The sequence below is a fragment of the Phyllobates terribilis genome, unplaced genomic scaffold (genome assembly GCF_046119375.1).
Source record: "Phyllobates terribilis strain yellow unplaced genomic scaffold, ASM4611937v1 Scaffold_12__6_contigs__length_324123572, whole genome shotgun sequence".
In the NCBI taxonomy this organism is placed as follows: domain Eukaryota; kingdom Metazoa; phylum Chordata; class Amphibia; order Anura; family Dendrobatidae; genus Phyllobates; species Phyllobates terribilis.
Window position 1 is genome coordinate 38,471,933 of NW_027362772.1, and position 21,941 is coordinate 38,493,873.

Here is a 21,941-nt window from a genome sequence, read left to right on the forward strand (position 1 = left end):
GACCGTTGGGGCAACCCTGATTGTCCTAGGGCCTGCAATCCTTCGCGTCGGGAGGACGTGTTCCATCCCAAGGTCCGACAGGGTCCCTGCTTCCACTATGTTAAACCAGTGTGCCGCCAGCAAGATGTACAGTCCCTGTCCACAAGCACTTGTCCACGTGTCCATGGTTAGGTGGACTTTACCGGTAACTGCATTGTTGAGATCACGGCTAATGTTTTGGGACACGTGCTTGTGTAATGCGGGGACGGCACACCGGGAGAAATAGTGGCGGCTGGGGACCGAGTACCAAGGGACGGCCACCGGCATCAGGTTGCGGAATGCTTCTGACTCCACGAGCCTAAAAGGCAACATTTCGAGCGCAAGCAGTTGTGAAATCTGAGAATTTAGTAGTGTGGCCTGTGGGGCGTTGGCTGCATATTTGCGCTTGTGTTCCAAGGACTGGAGTATGGACAACTGAACGCTGCACTGGGACAGGGACATGGACGTGCTTTCTGATGCTGTTACTTGAGAGTGTGCAACGACAGGTGCAGGGCAGGAGGCATCTTCGCATGCACCATGGACAGGGGATTGGCTTGCATGCACAACAGCGGAAGAAGCAATGGTGCCAGACACTGTTCCTGAACCCTGGGGTTCGGCCCACAAAGTCGGGTGCTTTGCTGCCATGTGCCTGATCATGCTGGTGGTGGTAAAGCTGATCGTTTTGCCACCCCTGCCGATGCTGGCCAGGCAGGTGGTGCAAATGGCCTTTTTGAGGTTATCGGCAGAGTCTTTAAAAAACAGCCAAACTCGGGAAGACCTAACAGTTGTACTGGCAACTTCCTTCATGTTGGTGTTATGGGGCTGGTTGCTTGCCTACTGTCTGCGGCCACCACACTGCTTCTTCTTGCATGTTGGGGTGCTCTGCCTCCCTCCCCCTTTGTGCTGCTGTACTCGCTCTGCATGTCCTTCTGCCAGGTTTGGTCAGTTACTATATCATCCACCACCTTGTCTTCCACTTCCGCACCCTGGTCCTCCTCCTGACATTCTGGCAATTGTGTCTCATCATCGTCCACCTCTTGTGACACTTTCCCACCGTCGCCTTCGTGTGACCGTGGCTGCTCAATTATTTCTGCATCCCTACATGCGATATCCTCTTGCCCCGCTTCAAGTGGCCCGGCGAGAGGCCCGAATCTATAAATGGAAAACTGAACAACTCTTCAGAGTGTCAAAGTATGGGATCAGTTGTCTCTGGGTACTCGGCCTGGTGCGAGGAAGGAGGATCAGGGTGAGGAATATGCGGCCCAGACTCACGGCTACTGATACTTGACCGTGTGGAAGACCAGGTGGTGGTGGTGGTGGTGGTTAAGTGACTGGATGCATTATCCACTATCCAACCAACAACCTTTTGACACTGCTCTGGGTTCAATAGTGGTGTGCTGCGGTCCCCTAGAAATTGGGACAGGAAGGTCAGGCGAGAAGATGTGGGTGTTTGTTGCGGCACAATTTCAGCTTGCCCACGGCCTTGTCCTCGGCCTCTGCATGCACCATTAGCATCACGTCCCGTTCCCCGTCCCTTGCCACGTGTCTTGCCCATTTTAAATGGAGGACAGTATCTTCCACGCTCACTACAAATGACTGAGTTTGGAGTGAATTTATATGTGATCCGTGTGACGGAAAAAACAGAGTTTTAAATAGCTGGCCTGTAGGTAAGTAGTTTGACCAGCAAACTGGTGTGAATTGCTTCACTGACACACTGAAAAAAATGTTTTAATGGAGGCCAGAAATGGCAGTATTTTCTGAAAACGTATATGTGATCCGTGTGACGGAGAAAACACAATTTTAAATACCTGGCCTGTAGGTAATTGTTTTGAACAGCAAACCAGTGTCAAAAACTTTGCTGACACACTGAAAAAAAATTTAATGGAGGCCAGAAATGGCAGTATTTTCTGAAAACGTATATGTAATCCGTGTGACAGAAAAAACACGGTTTTAAATACCTAGCCTGTAGGTAACTATTTTGAACAGGAAACCAGTGTCAAAAGCTTTGCTGACACGCTAAAAAAAATTTTTAATGGAGGCCAGAAATGGCAGTATTTTCTGAAAACGTATATGTGATCAATGTGACAGAGAAAACACAGTTTTAAATACCTGGCCTGTAGGTAATTGTTTTGAACAGCAAACCAGTGTCAAAAACTTTGCTGACACACTGAAAAAAAAATTTAATGGAGGCCACAAATGGCAGTATTTTCTGAAAACGTATATGTGATCCTTGTAACGGAGAAAACACAGTTTTAAATAGATAGTTTTTTAGCGCTGTAATATGGAAAGGACCTGGCTGTATTCTGCAGTGCCAACAAGCAAATGGCGCAGAAAAACCCTGTTCTCTGGATTGCTTTTTAAGCAAATAATGAGGATTAAGATGCAAATAAAATTATTCCTGGCCCCTGAGACCTGGGCCGCTGTATAGAAATATAACAGCAGCAGCCGACAGAACTGGAATGGAGCCTCTTGTGCTATTTGCACTGCAGTCGGCTATATACACTGCCTGCCTGCCTATATACACTGCCAGCCTGATATCTCTGCAGATGGATTAGTTAGTCCTCAGAAGGACAGTTTGTTAAGATGGATATGTGTAATGTACGGTTTTTAATCCTACACTACCTAATACACGATCAAATCTCTCCCTAACACAGCAGCAGCACCTCTCCCTACACTATCTGATCCGGAGTGACTGTGACGAGCATGGCGGCGCCAGGTCTGATATACACCTGATGACGCTGTGCGGCCAGCCAATTACTGTAATGCTCACAACCAACATGACTACGGCATTACAGTGCATGGCAGGCAATCCCTGCATGTTCATTGGCTCTCTAAAGAGCGCCAAACATGCAGGGAGGGGACCCGCAATCCCGCCTGAGTAACCCGGAAATACTCGCCGAGCTTGTCGAGCACCATGATGCTCGGGCGAGTACCGAGCAGTGGCGAGCACGTTCGCTCATCACTATATACGATCTTTCCTGTGTGGTATTTTTACATAACTGCATGGTGGGACCCAAGAATGATTTTTCTCTGGTGGGCCCAGGGTACTCCAGTCCGATGCTGCCTATTGATCTTCAGAATGAAGGTGCCCCATTCCTCTTCAGAATGGCCATATCTTGACAGAATATTAAAAGGTGATTGTCCTAATATCTGATGGTCATTCCATAAAAATATTTTTGAGAACTTCTTCAATAAAATGGTTCCATAATATATTATCAGCCATCAGCTCTCCTTACAGAAATGTACACTTCAGAGTTGGCTTAAGTTAATCAGAAGCCAAGGTGAAGACAAAGAAATGAAACATGAGATGAAGAGCATTGGATGAGTTTAGTTTATACTGTAATTAATCATAGTCTAGTTTGTTGGAGAGCTTGTAGGACAAGGTTGCGGTTGTCAATATGACAGATTACAAATAGGCAGATTCGGACAGTTCAGTAAAAGAGGTCCTATACTAGAAATCTTATGTAGACTTGATGTTTTGAGGAATAACAGATAGATCAATAAATAGTTAAGCACAACATCAAGACAAAGATGATTCATTGCCTAGCTCTTAAGAACCATAAAGATATTTCAGCAAACAACATGAATTTATTAGCTTTTAGAGAAACCCTGTCAAAGATTTTGCAATCTCTACTGATCATGAGAACAAAGGTGTCCCATTCCTCTTTAGAGTGGCAACATCTAAATTTTAAACATTTTAAAGTGCTTGTCATAATATTTGATGGCCATTCCATTAATATCTTTTGAGAACTTCTTTAATTATATGGTTCCATAATATCAGCCATCAGGTGTACTTACATAAATGTGCACTTCAGAGTTGGCATAGATTACGCTGGAGTCATCAGCATTCATCTCTTTCTTGTCTTCTGATTTCTTGGGCAGCCTTTTCCTAAAGAGAATATAAGCCCATTAATCTGATGAACATAATATCAGGTGAACCAATTTTTTGGGGTCAACATTTTTTTTTTCCCGTTTTCTAGCATGGATCTACAAATTAGAAGGAATGGGACAGCTGGTAGATGACAACAATTCTCTTCTGTCTTCTTGCATTGAATAGAAAAACTGATATTCGGATCATAATCTATTCCTTTTGCATCGATCATCAACATCTACCATATACGTAGTGATTCCCACTCACAGAAGATAATTGATGATGGTGCCGTTGGGATCCCTGATGGTTGAGTTACCTCTTTGAGATATACTCAAATTTAGCAACAAATAAAACAGAATGGCAGAAGTAAACTTTACAAAAGACATTTGCTTGAGCTTTCAGTCATAGTGGACCCATTCTGAATTTTGCTTTGATTCCCTACTTGTTGGCTGACTAGTTTTGATGACAAAACATTTTTCAAAAACAGCCCCACTCCTGTCCAAAACCTGAGTCTGGAATATTAATTTAACTCCATTTATGTCATGATTTCACCCCTCTGTGTGTCTGGGATGCAGTTATTGATGGCTCAGCCGTCCAATCTGGTACAGGGCTGTGCTGAAGCTATCAGTACTTTGATTGACAGCTCAGTGTCCAATCTGGTGCAGGGGCGTGCTGATCTGTCAGTGTTTTGATTGACAGCTCAGCCTTTCAATCTAAGACTGGGATGTGCTAGCTGACTTCAGGTGTTCATTGTCCCAAGTGATTGCTTGGCTGCTTAGCTGGGCAGCTAGCCTCAGACCTCTGCCAGACATTGCTTCAGCAAAGTGTGGTTGGTTTTCTATGTGCCTAGTGTTTTGCTTGATGATCTTTCGTTGCCTGACCTTGGAACTCGCTCTGACCATCAATCTGTTTAACCCCTTTGTTCTGATCTGCTATCTTTCTGGTATTTTGACCTCGGACCGTAGCTTGACTTATCCTTTGTATCTTCCCTCTGTTTATGACGTACCTTCCTGGCTTTTGATCTTGGACTCCTTGACTATTCTGACTCACGGATTGTCAGTGAGAAGTGACTCAGCATCACAATTTACATACAGTACATGGAGTTGCGCAAAAATACCACATAATGGCCATAGATTTTAGCGGTGATATTTCTATTTCTAGCCATGGAGAACTCTTTTAATAAATACAGGCTTTGAGGGTCATCAAATATACACAAACAAAACTCCAGTATGATAAATTCTGAGATACTTACTTTCTAAAATAATACACAACTAAGACGCCTCCAATGAGCAACAACACAAAGACAACTACGCAGCTGACGGCAGTGATTATCTCAGTGTTGTTTCTTCGTTGAGCTGGGAAAAAAATATAAATCATTAGGTACAGTAGTGTTTCCAGAAACAGTGCCACTCATTTGTTAAGTCTGTTTTCATATTGCAACTCATAAGACTCTTGATTTTTTTTCCTAAAATCTCATCACTATCTCATTATCCATAAAAAGGAGTGGACAAAATACTAAGCAACAAAGAGAAGAACATTAGAACCTACCATTTGAAAATCACATCTATAAATGTATTGGAAATCATTTTTCGTTGGATTTGTGACAAAGTCACTGGCAGGGTGTTGGAAGGGAGATATGTGTCACTAAGGCTGTTAGTCTCAGTGATGTGAAAACATGGAAGTTTCTCCTGCACATTAAGTGCAGAGAGGGTTGATGGCTCAGGTTTACAAGGGAATCTTTTTAGTGGATGATGAAGTGCAGGGCGGGACGTCATCCACCCTATCTCCAAATCCAGGGAGTGTTCTGGGCTTTAAATAGCCAGCCTGGATACTCAGGTATGTTTAGCACCTGGGGAAAACTTGTTCCAGAGAGGAGCTCACACATGCTGTGCTGAACCGTGGGAGCTTAATCATGAGTGGCCAGACCTTGGCCGATATACTGACTGTGCTGCAAGTTTTATATTTTGTTTTGCCACTTTAGCTGAATGGGATGTATTTTTTCTCTATGGACTACTGGGTAGTTTATGACGCAAATAAACTAACCCTCAATTTAAAGAGAAGGTGTCCTCTCTCTATCTCCGCCTACAGCCAAGCTTGTCGCTTTACCACAGTGTACAAATTTAAGAAAAAGATAATTATTCCTTTCTCATTCAAATATTCTGCAGATTTTTGAAGATTATATTTACAATTATCTAATATTAGCAAAAAAAAATTTTGGGGGGATTTTTTTATTTATTAATTTTTTTTTCTAAGTTATCAGCGTGTCCATATCTGATCGCTGAATGTTTGGCTCCTTAGAATGAAAGATCTTGATCAGTTTGTTCTGGGGATCAGTAATAATCGCAGGGGTTAAACATCCAATGATCAAAATGTTACAACTATAATCAAAGTATAATACACTACTCAAAAAAATAAAGCGAACACTCAAATAACACATCCTAGATCTGAATGAATGAATGAAATATTCTCATTGAATACTTTGTTCTGTACAAAGCTGAATGTGCTGACAACAAAATCACACAAAAATCATCAAAGGAAACCAAATTTATTAACCAATAGAGGCCTGGATTTGGAGTCACTCCCAAAATTAAAGTGGAAAAACACACTACAGGCTGATCCAACTTTGATGTAATGTCCTTAAAACAAGTCAAAATGAGGCTAAGTATTATGTGTGGCCTCCACATGCCTGTATGACCTCCCTACATTGCCTGGGCATGCTCCTGATGAGGTTGCGGATGGTCTCCTGTGGGATCTCCTCCAGGATGGCACATCAATGCGAGCTGTGGCAAGAAGGTTTACTGTGTCTGTCAGCGTAGTGTCCAGAGGCTGGAGGCGCTACAAGGAGACAGGCCAGTACACCAGGAGACGTGGAGGGGGCCGTAGGAGGGCAACAACCCAGCAGCAGGACCGCTATCTCCGCCTTTGTGCAAGGAGGAGCAGGAGGGGCACTGCCAGAGCACTGCAAAATGACCTCCAGCAGACCACAAATGTGCATGTGTCTGCACAAACGGTTAGAAACCTACTCCATGAGGGTGGTAGGAGGACCCGATGTCCACAGATGAGGGTTGTACTCACAGCCCAACACTGTGCAGGATGCTTGGCATTTGCCACAAAACACCAGGATTGCCAAAGTCGTCACTGGCGCCCTGTGCTCTTCACAGATCAAAGCAGGTTCACACTGAGCACAAGTGACAGACGTGACAGAGTCTGGAGATGCCGTGGAGAGTGATCTGCTGTCTGCAACAACATTCAGCATGACCGGTTTGGCAGTGGGTCAGTAATGATGTGGGGTAGCATTTCTTTGGAGGGCCGCACAGCCCTCCATGTGCTCGCCAGAGGTAGCCTGACTGCCATTAGGTACCAAGATGAGATCCTGAGACCCCTTGTGAGACCATATGCTGGTGCGGTTGGCCCTGGTTCCTCCTAATGCAGGACTATGCCAGACCTCATGTGGCTGGAGTGTGTCAGCAGTTCCTGCAAGATGAAGGCATTGAAGCTATGGACTGGCCCACCCATTCCCCAGACCTGAATCCGATTGAGCACATCTGGGACATCATGTCTCGCTCCATCCACCAACGTCACGTTGCACCACAGATTGTCCAGGAGTTGGCGGATGCTTTAGTCCAGGTCTGGGAGGAGATCCCACAGGAGACCATCCGCAACCTCATCAGGAGCATGCCCAGGCATTGTAGGGAGGTCATACAGGCACGTGGAGGCCACGCACAATACTGAGCCTCATTTTGACTTGTTTTAAGGACATTACATCAAAGTTGGATCAGCCTGTAGTGTGTTTTTTCACTTTAATTTTGGGGGTGACTCCAAATCCAGGCCTCCAGTGGTTAATAAATTTGATTTCCATTGATGATTTTTGTGTGATTTTGTTGTCAGCATTTTCAACTTTGTACAGAACAAAGTATTCAATGAGAATATTTCATCCATTCAGATCTAGGATGTGTTATTTGAGTGTTCCCTTTATTTTTTTGAGCAGTGTATATTGCTATCGATTAATGGATTTTAGCTGTTTATCACTAGTGTTGAGCCACCCCCGTAGTGTTCGAGTTCGGTTCGGTTCGTCGAACACCCGTGTGTTCGCCGAACTGTTCGTCGAACTGTTCGTCGAACACCTTCGAACACCGTTAAAACCAATGGCAGGCAAACAAAAACACATAGAAACACATAGAAAACACCTTCAAAGGTGTCCAAAAGCTGACAAACTGCTCAGAAGACATAACTAACACATGGAAAAGTGACAAGTACATATAGTCATGTGAAAATAAAAGAGGTGGAGGAGTAAAAGGAGGGGGAGACACAGATATAGGCATGTCATGCCCTTCTAAAATCCAAAAAGTGTGAAGCCGACACGGCCAGTCCGCTCCTGCCCGTGCCACCTCCGTGTCGCCGGGTTTGTGCCAGAGCCGCGGTGAACCCTGATGGCCAGCCCCCCTCTCCCAATACTGGTGCCTGTCCGCTGGTGGGTCGAGCGAGCCCCCCGGTGGTGGAGGCAGCTCTAAGCTTTTTAATTTAAATTGTCTCTCTAATTTGAATGAATACACTTTAAATCCATTTACAAGGATCTATTGGAGGGCAAGTCTCATGCCAGCAGCCGCGTAATTCCAGCTCCAGTAGCGTCCACTAAAGCTGCTGCAGTTAAAAAGCTTTTATAAGGATCGAGCTCGGCTGTACACCGCAAGGCATCCTACTGCCAGTCCCAGCCCCTATGCCTTGGGGTGCCTCCTGATGCTCTTCACTGAGTATCCCGTGGTCCCGAAGCATTTCCTTTGAAAAAATGAAGTGTCCAAACTACAGGTGGTGTAGCTTGCTTAACAGCCGGGATAATCCGCTGACTAGCAGACCCTGCTACTAGGCACAAAGTATTTCCTGGGCTAGATGCAGTTAAAAATTTGTAATTAGATACTCTCGTTGGATGCTGAGAAAGCATTCCATAGAGTCTCCTGGCACGCCATATATGATTCTCTTAAAAAGCTTGGGGTAGGGGTCTAGGGGACCCTTTTATAGCCAAAATCACGGTCCTGTATCGCAATACGTCACCTAGGCTGAAGATAAATGGAACTGTAGCACCCTGAGGGCTCGGTTGCTACAGAGGTATTGCACCTCACCCAGAGGTGTGATATCTCACTCTCAGGTAAGGATGTAGTGTGGATCAGGACCCGACACCTGCATGCATTACACCACATTGCCGTGGGGCAGGGCGACCAATATGCCCCTGAGATGGGCACGACAGTCCCTGTTCCTGGCTGGAGTGGGGGGAGGGAACACTGAGGAAGGGGAACCCTGTAGTGCAGGAGCAGGGAGGAAGCAGTTCCTGGGTGCATTGAGAAGGGAGTATAAAAGGTGGGCACCATCTTAGTTCAGTGCAGAGAAGTCTGAGCAGAAGTGTCAGGGAGCAGGGGCTCTGCATGAGCTCTGCTCCGGAGGCGGGCCTAGTAACAGAGGCCCAGGCCTGGAAGAGGGAGAAGGAAGGAAGAGGAGCGGAGAAGGCTCCAGGAACGAGGAACGAAGGGATCTCAGGGGTGCGGACGGGCGAGTCGCCACCGCACGCCAGAATCCACCTGCGTGGAGGGGTCAGGCCAAAGGGGGAGACCGGTCCCCGAAACTAGTGGAGGCAGGAAACGACCCTCAGCTAGAAACAGGAGGCTGTGACATTTTATGTGGCGCATCCCCTCGCTACACCCGCTAGGAAGGCACCACATAGGGTCAGGGAAACTGGCGCCAAGTTTACCAAGAGGAGGCCCGAGGCAGCCGGACAGAAGGGTTGGTAAGAAAGGCCAGACAAAGGACACACAAAGGGGGTCCTGTGAAGCGCTCCAAAGTTATCTGGGAGTTGTCTGAGCCCCTCACCTGGTGAGCACAGTACGACGTGGGCAGCCGTTACCTGCAGACGTGGTCTGGATAATAAGAACTGTGAGTAAAGGCCCTGGACTGCATCACTGACTCCGTGTCATTACTGCTGCTGCCCTGCACCATCACCCCCATCCTCCGCATACACTGCCCTGAGGCTATACTCCTCCCGTGGGGAGTTATGCTACGCTCTGCTGCACCCACAACACCAGCCTCAGCGGTCTGCCCTGGAGCGGCGGTTCACTCTGACCGCAATCCACGGGTGGCGTAGTCGGACATTTAAACATCAAAACCACATAAATAGTTCCACCACTGGTTTGACCGCCCTGAGCCACGGAACCGGGTTGCCGCCACGGAGACTACAACCACCAGCATCCACCAAAAAGGGTCCGGCTCCGGGTGTCCCAAGGCCCAGGGGGCGCGTCAGAACATTTTCATCACCTTTCACAATCACCAATGGGACAAGGCAGGGATGTTCTCTGTCCCCTCTCTTATACATCCTAGTGACGGAGCACCTGCTCTCATCAATTCGCCATAACCCCAATATTAGGTGGATTGAGGTGGGAGGCACCGAGTACAAGTGCTCTCTATTTGCTGATGATGTCCTAGTATATATCACTCAATCACATATATCCATCCATGCTGTTATGGCTGAAATAGATCACTTTGTTACATGGTCAAATTTTAAAATCAATGCAGCGAAGTCTGAGGCCCTCGATGTCTCCCTCCCCTAATCCATATAGGATTCCATCCAGTCCAACTTTCCCTTTGCCTGGCCCTCACAGGGTATCAAATACTTAGGAATTCCTATTCATAGAGACCTCTCCCATCTATGTTATCTTAATTTTGGGCCCTTTATTGAACAACTCCATACAGACCACGGTTGGCAAGTTAGAACTGTAAGATTCACTATGTGAACCACTGGTGTTTTGTGGAAAAGCACATGTACACTGTGTTCCAAATTATTATGCAAAAAGTGTTTAGGAGTGATAAGGGAAGAATTTGTTTGTTTGTCAGTTAAACTCATTGATGGTGATGTGTGTCAGGGCTCTTTATATCACTGTAAGCAATTGCAGACACCAGTGCTAATTAGTTTGTCAGGTGTGTCCAATGAAAGGCAAGACTACTTAAGAAGGCTCTCTCACATTATTCAGCAGCCTACATTTTCTGCCAAAATGGGAAAGAAAAAGGATGTGTCGGCTGCTGAGAAGCAACAAATTGTGGAGTGTTTAGGTCAAGGCATGACTACAATCAACATTGTGCGATGATCAGGATGAAGTGTCTTGGCAATCAAGAAGTATGTAGCTGATTCACAGTACACACGTGTGCGTGCTGATAAGGGCAAATTGAGGACTCTTTCCTACAGGCAATTACGTCAGGTTGAAAGAGCAGCGGCAAAAAAGCCTTGTCATAGCAGCAGACAAGTTTTTGAAGCTGCTTGTGCCTCCAACGTCCCCCGAACAACAAGATGCAGGGTCCTTCAGAGGTTTGCAGCTGTGCATACGCCATCCTGTCGACCTCCTCTATCCACTTCACACAAGCAGAAACGGCTCCAGTGGGCCAAACATTACATGAAGACTGATTTCAAAACTGTTTTGTTCACGGATGAGTGCCGTGCAGCGCTCGATGGTCCAGATGGATGGAGTGGAGGATGGCTGGTTGATGGACACCCCACGCAAACACGGCTACAGCGCCAACAAGGAGGAGGTGGAGTAATGTTTTGGGCTGGAATCATGGGGAGAGAGATTGTCGGCCCCTTTAGGATCCCTGAAGGCGCTAAAGATGAACTCCATAATGTATGTGAATTTTCTCAAACAGCACTTCCTGCCATGGTTCAAGAAGAAGAACCGTGTATTTCACAGCAAGATCATTTTTCTGCATGATAATGCACCATCTCATGCTGCACATAAAACATCTGCATCTCTGGCTGATATGGGCATAAAAGGGGACAAACTTATGGTGTGACCCCCATGCTCCCCTGACCTCTACCCCATTCAGAACCTTTGGAGCATCATTAAAAGGAGTGTCTATGATGGCGGGAGGCAGTTCACATCTAAGCAACAGCTCTGGGAGGGTATTCTGTCCTCATGCAAAACAATTGAAGCAGAAACAATCCAAAACCTGACAAATTCAATGGACGAGAGAGTTCAGAAGCTCCTTTCGAACAAGGGGTCCTATGTGAAAATGTAACATCACCTAGAATAAAGTTTTGAGTTGAAAACTGTTTGATTTCAGTTTCTAACAACCTGCTAATGCTTATAATTTCAAAAATGACCATTTTTTTGGTCTTTATTAAAATGAAAAGGTTGATCGAAAAGTTTGGGGGATCTAAGAGTGTGGCAACCCAGTAGTCATGATTACTTCGAATTCTGACAATATGAGGGTCATGCTGCAGGTAGTGCAGCAAGAAGGCACTTATGTGTCTTGCGCATCTCGGAGCCCCAAAATTATTTTCTGGGCTAGATGCAGCTAAAAATTATTTTTAATTTTAAATCTGGTGGAGCTTATTATAGATGGCCTAATAGGATCAGTGCTGCACACTGCTACAAAGCCCAAATTATTTTCCAGTCAAGATACAGATAAACATGATTAGTAATTTGAAAGCTTAAAACGGTTGGTAGGGTGATTTTAAACAATCATCAAGCTTTTACTCTCCCCAGGATGACACAGGGGTAGAAAAATCGTTTCGGATCCATGATTTGTTCATCTTTATGAACGTGAGTCTGTCTACATTATCAGTGGAGAGCCGCGTGCGCTTATCTGTCAGCACACCACCAGCAGCGCTGAACACACGTTTAGACAGAACGCTGGCTGCGGGGCATGACAAGATCTCCAAGGCGTAAGTGGCTAGCTCCGGCCATTTATCCAGATTGGAAGCCCAAAAAGAGCAAGGGTCCAGTGACACAGTCGTGGCTTCAATGTTTACTTGGAGATACTCCTGTACCATTGTCTCTAGGCGTTGACTATGTGTCAGACTTCTTGTCTCCTGTGGCCTTGCAAAGGATGGGCTAAAAAAGTGGTGAAATGATTCCGCAAAATTGATGTTACCAGCAGATACTGTGGTTCTGTTACGGTTTGAGTGCTGAACACTTGACGGTCCCACGGTTGGCAAGTTGGAACTGTGAGATTCACTACGTGCACCACTGGTATTTTGTGGAAAAGCACATGTAAGATTCTGCAACAGTCTCTGCTGATACTCCTGCATGCGTGCATCCCTTTCTATGGCAGGAATAATTTCTGCAAATTTACTTTTGTACCGGGGATCTAACAGTGTGGCAACCCAGTAGTCAGGATTATTTCTAATTCTCACAATTCGAGGGTCATGTTGCAGGTAGTGCAGCAAGAAGGCACTCATGTGTGTTGCGCATCCAGTAGCACCAAGTCCCTGTTGTGTTGGTGGCGAGGTAACAATCATGCTTCCTTCCTCTGTCCTCTCCCCCCAACCTCGCACAACAGAAATGTGATCAAGGTCTCCCTCATCTGATGAGTCTTCCATCAGTTCGTCCTCCACTTCTTCCTGGGCTCCTGCACCTTCCTCACTAGTTTGGCTGCTACCATGCGCCCTGGTAAAACCATCTCCCCCACCCTCACATGCCTGCCGCCTTGGTGCTGCCGACCGTCTGGACCTTGCAGATGTTAGCCCTTCCGCATACAACTCCTCCTCCTCTACTTCCTCCACCTCCTCTTGTGCCACCACCTGACTCCGAATTCTGTTTAACATGTGCTCCAGCATGTAAATCACCGGAATAGTCATGCTGATAATGGCATTGTCAGCACTAAACATCTTCGTCGCCATTTCAAAACTGTGCAGAAGGGTGCATAGGTCCCTGATCTGAGACCACTCCTCCAGCGTGATTTGCCCCACCTCTGAATCTCGTTGGCCCAGGCTATACGTCAGAACGTATTGCACCAGGGCTTGTCGGTGCTGCCACGGTTGCTGCAACATGTGCAGAGTTGAATTCCACCGGGTAGGAACATCGCATTTTAGCCGGTGAAGTGGCAGGCCCAACGACTTCTGTAGAGATGTAAGTCGCTGAGCTGCGGGATGCGAACGGCGGAAGTGAGCACACAGCGACCGTGCCCTCTGCAGAAGACCATCTAGTCTGGGATAGTGGGCTAAAAATTGCTCGACAACCAGGTTCAACACGTGAGCCATACAAGGCACGTGTGTGACATTGCCCCGGCGAAGGGCCGCACCCAGGTTTGCAGCATTGTCGCACACGGCCTTCCCTGGTTTCAGGTCCAGTGGAGACAACCATTCATGAAATTGGTTCTTCAGAGCTGACCACAACTCCTCAGCTGTGTGACTCACATTTCCCAGACATTTCAATGTAAAAACCGCCTGATGACGTTGAGCCCTACTGCCAGCATAGTAAGGAGGTGTGCAGGATCCCTTCTGCGCAGTTAGAAAGCTTGTGGCATGACCAGACAGGCTTTGGGTGCAGGTGGAAGACCGAGAGGAGGTTGAGGAGGCAGAAGCAGTGGAGGAACTTTGACATAAAGAGGATTGACGCACAACTCGTGGGGACGGCAAGACTTGGACAGCAGCCCCTTGTCCTGCTGTCACCATAGTTACCCAGTGCCCAGTCAGCGACATGTAACACCCCTGTCCATGCCTACTCATCCAAGTGTCTGTGGTGAAATGCATCCTGTCACACACAGAGTTTCTCAAAGAAGCGGTGATGTTGTGTGCGACATGCTGGTGGAGCGCAGGCACACCTTTCTTTGAGAAGTAGTGCCAACTGGGCATCTGGTACTGGGGCACTGCGACGGACATAAGGTCTTGAAAATCCTCTGTGTCCACCAGGCGGAAAGGCAACATTTCTGTAGCCAAGAGCTTACAGATGGTGAAATTCAACCTCTTAGCTTTCTCATGGCTAGGAGGAAATGGTCTTTTACTTGTCCACATCTGAGGGACCGAGGGCTGGCTATTGTGCTTAGACGGGGTTGATAAGGGTGTCCCCGGCAAACTGCCGGTCTGTGAGGAAGATGCAGGCGGACATGTTAGGTTGCCTTGATCCAAAGGTGGTGCTATCGATGTCGGACAGCGCTCAACACCAGCTGCTGTTACCACCTCCAAAGAAAATGATGACCTGCCAATCACGCTGGCTGTTGCGGGTAAAGAGGTGGCAGGTCTGCGCCCCAAAACAGGTATGACTGCTGTCCCCCCAGTCACAGAGAATGAAGAGGCCGCGGATGCACAAGATATGGCAGACGGTGGTTGGCCCGGCCGGCTAGGCCGCATTGTAGCACACTGAGCTTCCCACTGCAACTTATGCTTCATGTCCATGTGCCGGTTCATGCATGAAGTACTCAAACTATGTATTTTTTGGCCTCTACTTAGCTTTTGCTGACAAATGTTACAGATAACACGAGTTGGGTCATCTTTATCGATCTGAAAAAATGCCCAGGCTATGCAAGGCTTAGCACCCATGCGACCTGAAGAGCCACCACGACTTGTGGTGAGAGGCAGAGTTGTGTTTGAGGATGCAGTTGTTGACGTGCTTCCAGTGCTACGTCTCTGTCCAGGAAGGCGCAACCTGACCTCGTCGTCACTAGCATCTTCCTCCACCTCCTCTGCTGACCTCATCTCTTGGCTGACTGTGGGTTGACAGTAAGTGGGATCTCCAACCTCATCATCATCACCCTGTGCGTTATCACACCCGTCGTCCTCAGAGCCAACCTGTTCCTGCCCTAACAAAAAACTAAAGTTGTCGCTCCAATCAGGTATTTGAGTCTTATCATCGTCTTCCTCATTGTCTCCACCAACAGGAGTTACAGTTTGGGAATGAGGGTCTACATTATGGTCAGAACCTTCTGCGTCTGGTCCTGGATCCGACTCATAAAGATTCTGGGCATCAGTGCAGATCATTTCCTCGTCTGGATTCACAGAAGCGCTGGAGTCGACCTCTGATTCCCAGGCTATAGTATGAGTAAACAGCTCTGCAGACTCAACCATCTGTTCTACCTCATACTCAGACGGGCAGCTGGAGATTTGGGAGCTGTGAGGAAGCAAGTGCGATTTGGGTGACACCTTTGAGGACTGGAGTATTTGTGATGTTGAAGTTGATGTGGAGGAGAGCCCACTTAAAGGAGCACTTGATATCCGTTGAAGCACCTGCTGTTTTTGTGCCTCATCTGGAATTTGTAGCGATTGGCGTGGAGGTAAGAAAGGGATCTTATCACATTGTCCGCTAAAAGAAGTAGACATTTTAGTTTGGCTGGAAGATGGTCTTTCTTCTGCAGATGTTACTGTTGCTTTAACACCTACCCCACGGACACAACCTTTTTTCCCCTTCCCAACACGCCTATTCCCCTTTCCACCAGCAGCAGGCCTTTTTCCACTCATTTTGGTGGTTAACTAATTCACAACTCTGGAGTTGTTTGCACAAAAAAACAATGGATGGTAACCGAGCAGAGCTGAGTGGCCAAACTGTGGTATTAGGCCAAAACTATTGGCTGGGTTAGATGCAGAAAAAAATATATTCAGTTTGCAACCTGATGGAGGTCAGTATAGATGGACTAATAGAGAAAGTCCGACACACTGCTACAAGGCCAAATATTTTTTCAGAGGTAGATGCAGAAAAAAATTATATTCAGTTTGCAACCTGATGGAGGTCTGTATAGATGGATTAATAGAACCAGACCCACACACAGCTAGAAGCCCAAATATTTTTTCAGAGTTAGATGCAGAAAAAAATATATTCAGTTTGCAACCTGATGGAGGTCAGTATAGATGGACTAATACAACAAGTCCCACACACAGCTAGAAGCCCAAATATTTTTTCAGAGGTAGATGCAGAAAAAAATATATTCAGTTTGCAACCTGATGGAGGTCAGTATAGATGGACTAATACAACAAGTCCCACACACAGCTAGAAGCCCAAATATTTTTTCAGAGGTACTGTAGATGCAGATACAAATTATTTTTAATTTGCAACCTGATGGAGGTCAGTATAGATGGACTAATACAACAAGTCCCACACACAGCTAGAAGCCCAAATATTTTTTCAGAGGTACTGTAGATGCAGATACAAATTATTTTTAATTTAAAACCTGATGGAGGTCAGTATAGATGGACTAATACAACAAGTCCCACACACAGCTAGAAGCCCAAATATTTTTTCAGAGGTAGATGCAGAAAAAAATATATTCAGTTTGCAAAGTGATGGAGGTCAGTATAGATGGATTAATAGAACAAGACCCACACACAGCTAGAAGCCCACATATTTTTTCAGAGGTAGATGCAGAAAAAAATATATTCAGTTTGCAACCTGATGGAGGTCAGTATAGATGGACTAATACAACAAGTCCCACACACAGCTAGAAGCCCAAATATTTTTTCAGAGGTACTGTAGATGCAGATACAAATTATTTTTAATTTGCAACCTGATGGAGGTCAGTATAGATGGACTAATACAACAAGTCCCACACACAGCTAGAAGCCCAAATATTTTTTCAGAGGTACTGTAGATGCAGATACAAATTATTTTTAATTTGCAACCTGATGGAGGTCAGTATAGATGGACTAATACAACAAGTCCCACACACAGCTAGAAGCCCAAATATTTTTTCAGAGGTAGATGCAGAAAAAAATATATTCAGTTTGCAACCTGATGGAGGTCAGTATAGATGGACTAATACAACAAGTCCCACACACAGCTAGAAGCCCAAATATTTTTTCAGAGGTAGATGCAGAAAAAAATATATTCAGTTTGCAACCTGATGGAGGTCAGTATAGATGGACTAATACAACAAGTCCCACACACAGCTAGAAGCCCAAATATTTTTTCAGAGGTACTGTAGATGCAGATAAAAATTATTTTTAATTTGCAACCTGATGGAGGTCAGTATAGATGGACTAATACAACAAGTCCCACACACAGCTAGAAGCCCAAATATTTTTTCAGAGGTACTGTAGATGCAGATACAAATTATTTTTAATTTGCAACCTGATGGAGGTCAGTATAGATGGACTAATACAACAAGTCCCACACACAGCTAGAAGCCTAAATATTTTTTCAGAGGTAGATGCAGAAAAAAATATATTCAGTTTGCAACCTGATGGAGGTCAGTATAGATGGACTCAGGGGCGGAACTACCGCCCGTGCAGCCGGTTCATTGAACGGGGGCCCCGAGGGAGAGGGGGCCCCTCCAGCCTCCAGCAGGGCCGCCATCAGGGCATGTCTGCCCTGACTCCAGTGTGGGGCCCAGCCGGTAGGGGCCCCCTTGGAGCCCTGTTGGGGGCCCCCTCTTGTGAGTCTCTCTCCTCATGGGGCCCCCGGCCCCATGCTAAGCGCCGGGTCCGGGACATCTCAGCGCTGCGCTGCGCTCCTGCGGCAGCGCCTTCATGATTCCCCTGATTTCCGGTCATGTGACGGCGCCGTCACATGGCCGGAAGGCAGGAGAACCTGGTGTCAGCGATTTGGACGAGCGCCAGGATTCTGCAGGGATCGCATGGGGGTAAGTATAACAAGTTTTGTTTTTTTCAAAATACAATTTACTAGGAGTGGGGGGAATGGGAGGTGTGTGTGTGTGTGTGTGTGTGTGTGTGTGTGTGTGTGTGTGTGTGTGTGTGTGTGAGATAAGAGATGCACATGGGGGGGAGATGATAAAAGATGCACATGGGGTGGGGGGAGATGATAAAAGATGCACATGGGGGGGAGATGATAAAAGATGCACATGGGGTGGGGGGAGATGATAAAAGATGCACATGGGGTGGGGGGGATGAGAGAGGTGCACATGTGGGGGGAGGGGGATGAGAGAGGTGCACGTGGGGGGAGGGGGATGAGAGAGGTGCACGTGGGGGGAGGGGGATGAGAGAGGTGCACGTGGGGGGGGGATGATAAAAGATGCACATGGGGTGGGGGGGATGAGAGAGGTGCACATGGGGTGGGGGGGATGAGAGAGGTGCACATGGGGGAGATAAGAGATGCACATGGGGGGGGAGATAAAAGATGCACATGGGGGGGAGATAAGAGATGCACATGGGGGAGGGGGATAAGAGATGCACATGGGGGAGGGGGATAAGAGATGCACATGGGGGGAGATAAGAGATGCACATGGGGGGGATGAGAGAGGTGCACATGTGGGGGAGGGGGATGAGAGATGCACATGGGGGGGATGAGAGAGGGGCACATGTGGGGGAGGGGGATGAGAGAGGGGCACATGTGGGGGAGGGGGATGAGAGAGGGGCACATGGGGGGGTGGTGAGAGCTGCACATGGGGGGGATGAGAGAGGGGCACATGTGGGGGAGGGGGGTGAGAGAGTGGCACATGTGGGGGAGGGGGATGAGAGAGGGGCACATGTGGGGGAGGGGGATGAGAGAGGGGCACATGTGGGGGAGGGGGATGAGGGATGTGCACATGGGGGGGTGGTGAGAGCTGCACATGGGGGGGATGAGAGAGGGGCACATGTGGGGGAGGGGGATGAGAGAGGGGCACATGTGGGGGAGGGGGATGAGAGAGGGGCACATGTGGGGGAGGGGGATGAGAGAGGGGCACATGTGGGGGAGGGGGATGAGAGATGTGCACATGGGGGGGTGGTGAGAGCTGCACATGGGGGGGATGAGAGAGGGGCACATGTGGGGGAGGGGGATGAGAGAGGGACTCATGGGGGGGTGGTGAGAGCTGCTCATGGGGGGGTGAGAGCTGCACATGGGGGAATTGGGAGAAAATGAGCTGCACATGGGGGAATTAGGAGTAGGGGGATAATGAGCTGCACATAATGAATGTGGGGTGGGGGAGAGTAAATGATAAATGACGATGGGGTGGGGAGAGCACGGACATGATATAATGAATTGGGGCAGGGGGTGCATGTAAATAATGAATGCGGGGAGCAGGAAGTATAGAGTAGAGGTTCTAATTAAATTATATATTAAGTGCCTATTTACAGTTAATGGGGGCACCGTGGTGGATTACAATTTATATTTGGAATGGTAGGTTGCATAATAACTAACCATATATTGATGGTGGATGCACGTCTGTATTCAGCTGCGTAATGTAAAAGTTGGGGAATGTGCTCTAGATAACTGTGTTATTTTATGCAGAGACGAGTCCTGGCTGGAAGACGTGATGGCGGTCTGTGCTGGATGAAGGAGAAAAGCGTAGCTGAAGGACTTCACCTAGAGACGTCACCAGTGAGTCAGTGCATTACATGTACACTTACACTATATACTATGTACCGGGCTCCTGTGTATAATGTCACTGGTGATCACAGTATTACCTGTACACTATATACAGAGCTCCTGTGTATAATGTCACTGGTGATCACTGTATTACCTGTACACTGACACTATATACAGAGCTCCTGTGTATAATGTCACTGGTGATCACTGTATTACCTGTACACTGACAATATATACAGAGCTCCTGTGTATAATGTCACTGGTGATCCCTGTATTACCTGTACACTATATACAGAGCTCCTGTGTATAATGTCACTGGTGATCACTGTATTACCTGTACACTGACACTATATACAGAGCTCCTGTGTATAATGTCACTGGTGATCACTAGATTACCTGGACACTTACATTATACATACCATGTATAGAGCTCCCGTGTATTATGACACTTATGGTAATATTAGTAATTTGGTGGTAATATTAGTAATGTGGTGGTAATATGTGGTCTGGTCATGGTGTGGCAGTTTTTCTCCCTTCTGTGTGGTATTATTCGGTCACTATGTTGTGGTAATATGTGGTCTGGTGATGGTGTGGCGGTATTCCCTGTATGTGGTATTATTGGTCATTTAAAAAAAAATGTATATGACACATTCCCTTAAAGAAAACTAAATAAAAATATATCTAAAAAGAGTATTGGATATTTTAAGAAAATTTTAATAGGTTAGAGTAGGGCCCGGCCAGAAGAGTCTACCTTATCGTGGTGGCGGCTTTAAAAATCTTTTGGCCAAAACAAAAGCTGTTGGCTATGTATGTGGCACCGTCACATGGCCGAACGTCAGGAGAGCCTGGTGGCAGCGACGTGGACGAGCGCCAGGATTCTGCAGGGATCGCATGGGGGTAAGTATAACAAGTTTTATTTTTCTTAAATACAATTAATTAACTAGGAGTGGGGGGAATGGGAGATGCACATGGGGGGATGAGAGATGCACGGGGGGGGGGGGGGATGAGAGATGCATCGGGGGGGTGAGCTGCACATGGGGGGGATGAGAGCTGCACATGGGGGGGTTATGTTTACATAACTTTGTTGCCTTATGAAGCGCAGGGGGGGGGCCCCCAAAAATTTCTTGCACAGGGGCCCACTACAGTCTGTGTCCGCCCCTGGATGGACTAATACAACAAGTCCCACACACAGCTAGAAGCCCAAATATTTTTTCAGAGGTACTGTACATGCAGATAAAAATTATTTTTAATTTGCAACCTGATGGAGGTCAGTATAGATGGACTAATAGAGAAAGTCCGACACACTGCTAGAAGGCCAAATATTTTTTCAGAGCTAGATGCAGAAAAAAATTATATTCAGTTTGCAACCTGATGGAGGTCAGTATAGATGGATTAATAGAACAAGACCCACACACAGCTAGAAGCCCAAATATTTTTTCAGAGGTAGATGCAGAAAAAAATATATTCAGTTTGCAACCTGATGGAGGTCAGTATAGATGGACTAATACAACAAGTCCCACACACAGCTAGAAGCCCAAATATTTTTTCAGAGGTACTGTAGATGCAGATAAAAATTAGTTTTAATTTGCAACCTGATGGAGGTCAGTATAGATGGACTAATAGAATGATGCTATGCCCAAAAGATTTTACTTCACTAGGTGCAGTAAAAAAATTGGTATTCTATACACAGGTGGTATATCTTGCAGCACAGATAGGCTACTCCACTGACTAACACACTCTGCAATAGGCCAAAAAGGATTAGCTTTGCTAGATTCAGCCAAATGCTGTGAAAAAAACTTGCACAGCACTGGCACAGACCTGCCTGGCAAAAACTGATAGGAACTCATGTAACCTAGTCCTGAAAAGGACTCCAATTACAATTAGTCCTTACTCCCACAACCTATCTATTTAAGAGCACAGATCTCCCTGATAAAAGTCGTTAGAAATGCTGTAACCTAGTCCTTGAAAGGACTGCAATCACAACTATTCCCTACTCCCAAGCTATCTGTATATTTGTGCGAAAATTGGCTTGAAATTAACAAGGTATAGCGCACACAGCAACAGCG

At 46.6% G+C, this 21,941-nt stretch overlaps 1 protein-coding gene across 2 annotated transcripts in view; it reads right to left on the reverse strand.

The window, feature by feature from the left end:
* The window catches only part of LOC141172004 (sialic acid-binding Ig-like lectin 13), a 146,722-nt gene that overhangs the window by 47,810 nt on the left and 76,971 nt on the right, over positions 1–21,941 (reverse strand). For both annotated transcript variants that reach the window (XM_073655767.1, XM_073655766.1), the window contains 2 exons: positions 5,142–5,244; positions 3,817–3,907 (listed from right to left, as the gene is read on the reverse strand). In XM_073655767.1, the coding sequence (XP_073511868.1) occupies positions 3,817–3,907; positions 5,142–5,244 (194 nt within the window). The remainder of the gene's footprint in view (positions 1–3,816; positions 3,908–5,141; positions 5,245–21,941) is intronic.